Genomic DNA, 10,314 nt, shown 5'->3' with positions numbered 1-10,314 from the left:
ACCGCGCCGTCATCGAGTTCACCCGTCTAGTCGATCGCGCACTCTCCGCGACGCTTGTTCGCTCCGCAGATCTTGCATCCACGAGATCGCCATTTTATGTGTTTGGCGCTGTCACGGACGGGTGACACGGGTGCGTGCGTGCGTGCGTGCGGTGCGGTGCGGTGCGGTGCGGTGCGGTGCGGTGCGGTGCGGGTGGCGTCTAGCACACCAGGGCTAAGAGTCCCCGTGTCCGTCTGGTTCGGCGTTTGACAGTTGTGTGCGATTCAGCGTCTCAACATGTTGGCCGGACAACGGCCCGGCCCGGACGCGTACAAGTAACGGCGACGGCGGCCATCGGCCATCGGCGAAGCGCTCGATTCGAGCGGGGTGTCGGTCGCGGTGCGAGGCACGCACGACACGACGCGGCCCATCGAGATGGTGTAGTGTAACGCGCGCGCGAGGTGGGCCCCTGCGTGAGAGCAAGAGTGTGCTTTCGTCGTCGTCGTCGTCGTTCTAGTCGGGAGTGATAAAGTGCATCTGCGAATACGCGACTCATCTCCCGCCTTTCTTCTCTCTTTCTTTCTCTCCCCCTCTTTCTCTCTCTTTCTCATTATCGTTAACAATCTGTCGTCAACAATCGCCTCGACGATCACTGTGCCATCGTCGTCGTCGTCGTCGTCGGCGGACGTCGCGGGACGCTCGACATCGCTGTCGGGACCACGGACTCCGCCGATTACCCTGGATTATTCGCGACACGACGCCTCCTGGCCCTCAGCTACGATGACTACGGTGCGCACCATACCCTCGGACAAGGTCAGTCCTTCTCCCTCAATATTTTTTAATGCGTGTATTCCTCTTTCTATCACATTTATCCGTCTATGAAGTCGGTTTGTCTGTTTGCCTCTTTTGCTCATCCTCTGTCACTACGCGTCTCCTGTCATCGGTTCGTCTCGTATCTACCGCACCCTCTCGGCGCTCTCTCCCTTCTTCCCTCCCGCGACGTCCTGCGTCGTCCTCGCGAATCCTCCTTCCTTGCCTCCTTCTATCCTCCCCCGCAATCTTCTCTTCTTCTTCCTGCTTCTGCATTTTCTCCCGCTTACTTCCTCCTTCCTTCGCGTCCTTCCTCGTCGAGCGAGACCTTTTGCGCTATGACGTCGACGGGAAACTGCGAGATACATCGAGCGTGACATTTCGCGTATCTGTCATCGCGCGAAAATTGTGCGACAAACGTTTCGGAGTAGCGCCGCTTTTTCAAGTAAACAGTACATTTTCTCGTGATATTTCTGCGTGCTCGACAACACAATTCCGTGTCATTTTGCGTCTCAAGAGGGTGGAGCAAACAAAATTACCAAGATAAAATTTATATCACGCCTTATATTGTATACGACTTACATTTTTTTATTTAAAAAAATTAGGGCAATCTTAAAATTTTATTGAATATTTGACATTCGTTATGTATATATTTTTGTTATTTAAATTTATCTATTAAAAATTATTAATTTTTTGCTCATAATTTTTTTTCTCCAACTATCGTTAGTGGTTCAAAAAAGAGCTTCATAAACAAGATTTCTAATTTAAATACTTCTCTCGCATTTGTATATTAATGGTTGCGGTTCGTCGCCTTGACACTTGAATGACCAATGTCGTTACGCGCGGATGAAAGATAAGAAAAAGACCGGGAAAGGAAATGAGATAAAGTATGAAAATACGAAATGTCGCGCTCGATTTATTTCCAAGTTAGAAGACACTGTTTGCATCAAAACTTGGAGGTATCGAATGCTCCTCTTGTGTTTGTTTATCGTTATTGTCCTACAGACTGTTTTGACAAGCTGTCGGGATGTTATCGCAACTGTGTAGGAAAAAATATATTATATTTTTTCTATCGCGAGACATTGAATTTCCGTCCTTTTTTTAAAAAATTTATCGTTTAACGCGCATTATAATCAAGGAGAAAGACAGAGAGAGAGAGAGAGATAGAGATTCTCTGTTCTTCAATTCGCCGTTTGACATTGATCTCCATTAAACGGATGAAACTCTGAATCGGCGGCATCGTTTTAACGCGTTAAACGTGACATTAAACGCAGAGTACCGTATAGACCTTGGTGTCTTTAGCGTACGTTCCGTTTCGTAATAACGAAACACGCGGCCCACGTCCTATGCCTCGACTGTCATTACATTCTCTCCCCTTCTCCCCCCCCTCCCTTTCTCGCCGCGTCTTTGTTACGTACTCGCGGTATCATCGTACACTTAACGCGGATGATTAAGTGCAACTCCGAGTCTTATTTTTTTTCCATCGTGCAATTCGCATTCGCTGTTATCATGTATAATGAGCGATTACACGGTCATATTTAGCGCTCGACGTGAGATACGAAAACACGCTGGGGTATCGCATATGCAGCGATAAAGTACGCACGGACGTGAATGCGAATTTTAATTTTAGGGAGCGTCCTTTAATCACGAACCGTATTTCTTCTCGATGATGAATCGAAATTCGAAGAAAATTATTACTGAATGATGAAATTAATAGAATATAATTGAATAGATCTTACGAATTTACGCGTTTTAGTAGTGTACTTATTCGTTTCTATCGCTCACGATCGTCTACAATATTTTTATCAATTTTATTTTAATTATTTTCGCGATATCGGAGTCATTCTTGGAAAATTCACATCGTCATTTGTAAGTAGAAATTGCGCCTTCAAGGGTAAAGAAATAATAATTTGCGTATTGAACGAGTTCGCGATATTTCTTGCAAAAAAAAAGAACGGTAGGAAAAAACCAGCAGATATTTCCTCGCATCAAAGATCAAGATCTTTGAATTTAATCTTTGCATCTCGATAACGAAGAACGAGTTATTATAATTACCATTGAATGTCGATAATAAGATGACAAGAAAGAACTATTACTTCGCGCGGAGAATAACGATTTTGATTTTGGAAATAATTTTTAATTAACTAAATTCTAATAATTCTTAAATTCTTTTAATGTATAACTTATTATATAATATTCATATTTTTTTATTATTTAGTGTCATTAATCAAAAAAGTTAATTACACACATACGCGTAATCTTTGAACGTAAATAACGTTGATAGTTTTATCCAACATTAATCTGTATATTTGATACATTTAATTCTGAAACACGTGGATTAAATTGTTCTATAAAAATCTGTCTATGTTTTAGTGGAATCTAAAAAATATGTAATGTAAATAAAATATAATATTATATCAAACTTTTATTAGATTATTTTTTATTGCATAAAAAAATATAAAATTGACAAAATTATTTAAAGTTGAAAATGTGAGATCGTCCAAAGTATTGTTTAGTATTTCAAAAATATTTTTAGAAATAAATTATTATTTTTCGATGTATCGCGTGTTTCATAGTCAAGTTCGATCGATCGTCACTTATCTTTCTCTTCGTTTGTCCGCGTCGAATTTTTCGCCAAAGATTGCAAGGTAACGACGCGGCCGCATCAAATGGAAAGTCAGCCACCAAAGATTTCACTTCGCACATTATCATACTTTCAGAAATTAATATTTCCACCTCTCGCGCGCTAACCTTCTGATTACGGGCTCGATCCGCGACGGATAACAATGCTCGTTCGCGCATCAACATCGTTTCTCATCGTGCTCGCGTGTTGGTCGACGACTCCTTAATGTAATATTCAGGAATTAAAGGCTTTACTCTTCTTCACGTTAGATATCTGGATGTAATTAAAGTGTCAGATGAATCTTTCATAAGGCTTTAAAGTCCGTCTTGAGTGACTTCGTAATAACATTACGCATTTACATCCTCGAGATTATAAATCTAAATGTTCAATTAATATTTTATCGGAATTAAGATGTTAAATGTTATGTATTTAATTAGAAATTATTAGATATTAATAACTCTGAAAATTTTTTATGTTATTTTGATGGAAATCATACGTCGTTTTTTCCCTGTACAGTTGTATATTTAATTTTTCTAATATTTTTCTAATATTTAATTTTTCTAAAAAGATCTAAAAATATCTCATATCATATGTATATATTTTTTATAATATTAATTATAGTTTTAGAATGAAAATTAAACGCGCGACTAAATATCCTAATAAAAATGTGCATCCTACGATAAATTATAAAAACAATGCTAATTTTTATTTCGTATTTTGACCAATATTTCGATAACGTTCAACTTGTTAAAATACTTAACATTTTTTGGAGAATGCGAGAATTAATAATATTTTTATTATAATATTGTGTAAAATATTTTCCCGCTAAAATCTCTCACAAAATTCCGCGAAGAAAGAACGAAATACGCCAAGTAAGTGAAGAATAAAATCACGCGCGCGAACTAACAATAAGATTTATACGACATTCAAATCTATTGCCACCGATCGTCCTCTTCGAGATCCTTCGTATATATCAAGATTCCGGCGCTAAAGTCCTCGGAATAACGTTCTCATCCGTGTCGTAACGCGCTGCGAAGGACTTACGACGCAAATGTTTGCTCGTAACATATAGTAGCTTGCAACCGTTATTCCGAGGCGTCAATGGGCCGACAACAACAACGGAATTTATTAGTCACGCACTATGTTGTATTAGAAATAAGTCGTTCTCGCTGAATCGAATCACTTCGGCGACTTCTCGCGACAATCGCGAGGGATCGTTTTCTTCCCTTTAACGTTCCAGGTGTAGGATTTTGTGCGTCTACCGGGTTGTATCGTTGCATCGCATCGCTCATATCATCGTGCGCGATTATACACCTCGCATGCAACAAAGGGACGTAGAGAGTGCGCCTCCATGCGCTCCGTTTAATTCTTAAACCGGAGCAGCTTCGAAAGTGTTTAATTAAAAACGATGTACAGTCCTCTGGCAAAATTGCTCTCCATTTCTCTATATTTCGCGAGACGTATAAATTGTACGGATACGTGCAGTAAGTAGATATGAAAGTCTTCTGGATATGAAAATTTCTTTGATGGTTAAGTGTGCAAACAAAAATGTGTATTTACCTCACAAACTTTGAATCACAAACTATCTTTGTCAAGGATCCGGGAGATTTTTTTTTAAGAGACCAAGCTTGCATTTTGAATAAATACTCGTGCGGTACATTTTTTTATATGTGCAACAGTTATCCTGCATAATCATCTTAGCATGATGAGAAAAAATTCCTATTTTCTTTTCCATAAAATTATATAAAACATTATGATAAAGCGTAGATTTTACGTTAAATTGCTTGTATTAGTTGTATTGTCTCTCGAGAAGATGAGAAAATGTACAATTTATTCTGATTTTAATAAAAAATATAATTTCTGCGAGAATAAGTTCAATAAAATGCCACTCTTCTCTTGTAATATGTTACCGCAAATATGCGCTCCCTTTGCTGACATGAGGTAGAATCGACCCTGCATCTTGCGGATGCACAATTTCTTCGGCCTGTGTTTTCCCGCCCGAGTATATCGTGCGTTATTATTACTTTCGTGGGAAGTTGGCGCAATGACGAAGCATTATTCCTCTCGGGAGGACACTTAACATTGCAAATTAAAGGACTCGAGCAGCTTAAGTTTGGAGAATGTATAAATAAATAACGAGATCTCTTTATACATAGATACACACACACAAACATTCACATATGCATGCACATACCTGCTCTTTTTTACATTTATGTCTCCTATATTAAAAATAGCACAATGCATATTTGCATTGAATGTAATTATACTTTGTTGTAATAATAATTTGACGCTCAGATGTAGAAAGAGAACGGAAAAATTATAGAAAATATAGAAAATGGAAGAGAAGTTGCGTTTATTCTTTCGATTTATGCAGAATTCTTATCAGATTTTATTTCAAATTTTAATCATTAAAATATTTAATTATAAAAACCATAAATCATGTTCTGTCGATGAATTTTACTATTATATATATATATATTTTTTTTTGTTTAATTAAATTCATGTCAAAGAATCTGAATTAAGATATTTATTAATATCTGCAATATTCGCTCTGTATAAGTCATAAATATGATCGATAAAGTCGTGTTTAAGTTACGAGAAACATAGATAAAGATAGATTATATAAAATAAAGAGACTTAACCTACTTTTAAAAGAATATATCATTGCAATAATATTGTATCTGATAGTGAAATGAAACCGGATTCTTTATAACATCTGCGATCCCGACTCTTCGACTCTGCGCTTTTTATCCGGAAGAGAATAAGGCGAACACGTGAATCACATCCGCTCGGAGATTTTTTCGCACAAATTTTATTATTCAAGGCGAATGCGTGCATAACGTACGTTCATGCCTTTTGTTCGCGGCCAAGGCTAATATCGGTTGATACGATCATGCATAGAGAAAAAAAAGGCATGGATATCAAAATCTCTATTTTTGCATCGACTTTGGCTTACACTCTCATCGTATTTACCGTAATTACGGTATTCGAATACCGTACAAGACATTCGTCATTATGTGATTTACACTCTATTTCCCGAGTATCCTAGATATCATTCTGGCGCGACTAAAAACTAGAAAACACGCGAGTTTATACGCAAATTTTATTTTACAATTCTTGTAAAAGCTTTCCGATATTTTCGATCAATCATCATTAAAAGTTATACACTAATCGGATTAAAATCTCCGATAGTAATTTGTGAAATATAAAATTTGATAAAAATGGTCGTTTTTTGTTAAACTATTAAAAAATAAAAAAAAATTGTATAATATTTAATTTTTAATATTTTTTTTAATCTAGTATCTAGACATTATTCTTTCGACCTACGTAGAATTACTTAAAATAAAATATTTCAAATATTTGTATTATATAATTTTTCGAGGGTCCTCTTATTAATATTTGTGTTCATGATTTTGAGAATAAATAATGTACATATATTTTTCAAAAAAATAAATATAAATATAATACAAAAAATTTAAATGTTACATAATGATAAATTTACATTATGTACGGATATCTGTGATATAATATTTGCAAATTCATAATCTCCAGATATAAAAATTAAGATAAAAAATAATTTACCATCCACTAATAACATGATGATGCGCAACGATGGAGTTGTAGAACATAACGTTGATCTATAAAATATATATATATATATATATACACTACTTATGTAAATTATATAAATTATATAAAGTATATAAAGCAATATGCGAAGTACAATTAATATTTTAAAAATAATTATTGCGCAGGATTTTAAATTTCTTTAAATAAATATTCAATAAAGAAAATTATAAAATTTTCGAGAAAAAGATTATTTAGATATAAAGTTCTAAAAAATTATCAATATAGAAAATTAATTTTTTTATAAGTAATTTAAAGAAATATATATGAATTTTTACATATATATGCATATATAAATCTCTTAAATACAATAATGAATTTTATATATTCATATATATAACTCAGTAGTAAACATATATATTTCAGCACAATACACAATGCATATAAAATATTCAAGATTTTATTTTTTGAAATATATATCTAAAATATTTAATTATAAATGTTCTATTAAATATTTTAATAGAAATTCTTCTATTAAATATTCTATTTCAAAAAATAAAACCTAGAATATTTTGTATGCATTGTATTATACTGTAAAATAAAATAAAACACTTGCGAAGAAAATCACATAATTAAATTGATAAATAAAAATAATAAATTAATAAAATTAGAAATTACTTTATAATTATTTCGCAGTCGCTCGATGCTTCATTGAATCTCTTTCTTCTATTTTATTTGTTTTTTACTCGTTTTTGGCACACTTATTCGACAATACAGTTAATTATCGCAATTAATCGCGCGTGTACTAATCATCAGAATAAAATAATTGTACAACATTTTATATAGCATTCCCGATATTGATCGCGCACAATGCGATTTTATATTGCAAGGAGAAATGTGAAAATCATGAGACTGCCATTTGCTCGGCGTTGTTAAATCGCAGGATCGAACATTATTTCTGTTAATGAATAATGTACGCTCATATTTTATGGCAATTTTAGTAAATAAATATACAAATTGAAAGATATATATCCGCAGAATGCATAAATAATAAATGTTTGTAGAATATTCTGTTTTTTAATTTCAAATTAATTATTTATAAATGATTGGAATATATATTATGATTTTTTATTGCTTGAATTACTCGACGTGTACTATTACTTTTTTAATTCGAAGATAATCGACATTTAAATTGCATTTAAATCGTCGAAAAATTAAAATTAAAACATTTAAAAAATAATTCCATTTAATAGATATAATTTGCCAATTATTTACAAATTGAAAAAGCGTAATTGCAGAATCAAATAATTCACAAGTAATGAAAAGCACATCAATCGTGTTTTAAAGAATAAAAAAATCTTTCGTATATTATGTTAAATATTTCAATCAAGGTCACAACAAATCGACTATCACATGTTGTTTGCCTTTCTTTTCTTGCGGTATATAGCTCTCTGTTGTTATACACAAGGTTACCTTGTCATTCGCGCGTTGACATTCGAGCGAGAAAGGATCGTCGTAAGACGTTCCGGTCATTATATTATCTCTCGAAGATCGCGAAAAGTACTAAAAGATGCCAAAGGATTATTTCTTAATAATTAAAGATTGTCAGCGAGTAATTAATTCTTACGATTATCTACGTGTTTTAAATTAGCCATCAATTCGCATAATATTGTGCAGTATCAGAGTAAAGTTGATTTTAATTTTTCTATTATTGAGACAGAACGTCGCGGATATAAAACAGATCGACCCCAAATGAAATTTCAATGTTTAATTAATAATTGTACTTAACTACGTCTTTTAATATTTATATATCGTATGTATTATAAAAATTCGGTGTTTTGTATTATACAATTTGTGGAAACATGTATCTTATATATTCGATCAAAATATAACGCTAATCGATAAAACGATGGTATATTCTTGAATATTGCATTCTGCAGATATGTATAACTTTAACTTTAACTTATACGTATTTATTAGCCAATGTTATAACGAGATGAAAAAATTATTATGCTTAAAATGCGCGCGTACATTATTCGTTGGCATCAAAGATAATATTATGCGAATTCGGTCGCACGACTTTCTAATGTCGAGCAAATTGCAGCTTCGTGTTTTCCGCGTTTTCCTTCCTTTCAGGTAAGAGATGAAGTCTACATATCGCACATATGTACGATTAATGTCAGGAGTGCTATAAAGTGTCGTGCGGTTGTCGTATTCTAATTAGTTGTTCTGATTAATACATGTGCGATTGTAATTAACTGTGCTTTCGCAAGTGAGTGCCATGAAGGAGCAACAAAAAACAAACAAGAGAGAACAAGGAGATCCGGAGAGGAGTCGGGCGACAGCGGAGCAACCATGAGGTGAGCAATTCATTTGTTATATGTTAATTTATTTTTTGTAATTTGTAAAACTTGTAATTGTTTGCTTATCTCCGTAGTAGCGACTCATTTTTACAGCATTGTGTACTACAATGTATATAAAATGTTCTAAGTTATATATTTTGAAAAATATATTTGAAATATTTTTTTAATTAAATAGTTATAATTAATAATTATAATTATGTGTATTTATAAAATGTTTCGGCATTTTTTAAGATTTATACAATTTTTTAAAGTATTTTTGAAAACTCAAAATTTTTATCAAAAATATACTTATAAATTTATATCTAAAAATAACTTTGCAACGATACGGCAGTTTAGTTTTTTACAATATTTATTTTTATAAATTGCTTTTAATATCTTTTATATCTGATTTGAAATACCATATATATACATATACATATATACATATATATATATACATATATACTTATTTATTTATTTATTCCATATCATGTAACACATTATTATAAATTAGTTAATTATGTTTGGAATGAAGCAAATTCGCGTTCAACAATTTTCCGTGCATTTATCCGTAATGTTCATTTCACCGTAAAATGCAGACCCCAATATTTTTCACGGTACCCACGTTCGAATTTCATAGATTGCCGATCAAACACGTGCGCTCGATTTTGGAACAGTGCAGCTGTGGCCTGTAGTAGTTTTCCGTTTCGTGACGCGAGGAATTTTTGCAACTTAGTATGAAATCTCAATGGCTCGCGTTCCCGACACTTCGGGTATGTTCAGCATAAATCTCGCGGACTTGCGATAAATAACTAAAAACTATTTTTGTATCGAATAGACACGTGTATGCGTCTATTTGTGTGGGCGTGAGTGCATGTGTGTGTGTCATAGTGTGATGGATGTTGAGAGATATGTAAATATATTATAAATGCAGTGATGAGAACGAAAGAGTGCGAGAGAGTGAGAGAGAGAGAGAAAGAGAGAGAGAATGCT

General features: G+C 33.8%; 1 protein-coding gene across 1 annotated transcript in view; it reads left to right on the top strand.

Moving 5' to 3' along the window:
- The first annotated feature begins 41 nt into the window (after nucleotides 1–41).
- Nucleotides 42–10,314, top strand: part of Ubl3 (ubiquitin like 3) — a 47,129-nt gene continuing 36,856 nt past the window's right edge. The window contains exon 1 of the mRNA XM_083078732.1: nucleotides 42–792. Coding sequence (XP_082934858.1) covers nucleotides 760–792 — 33 coding nt within the window. The 5' untranslated portion in view covers nucleotides 42–759. The remainder of the gene's footprint in view (nucleotides 793–10,314) is intronic.

This window comes from Camponotus vicinus, unplaced genomic scaffold (genome assembly GCF_025532165.1).
Source record: "Camponotus vicinus isolate PSW18456_S1 unplaced genomic scaffold, iyCamVici1.0 SCAF_1, whole genome shotgun sequence".
Lineage (NCBI taxonomy): Eukaryota > Metazoa > Arthropoda > Insecta > Hymenoptera > Formicidae > Camponotus > Camponotus vicinus.
This window is presented reverse-complemented; position numbering and strand designations above follow the sequence as displayed.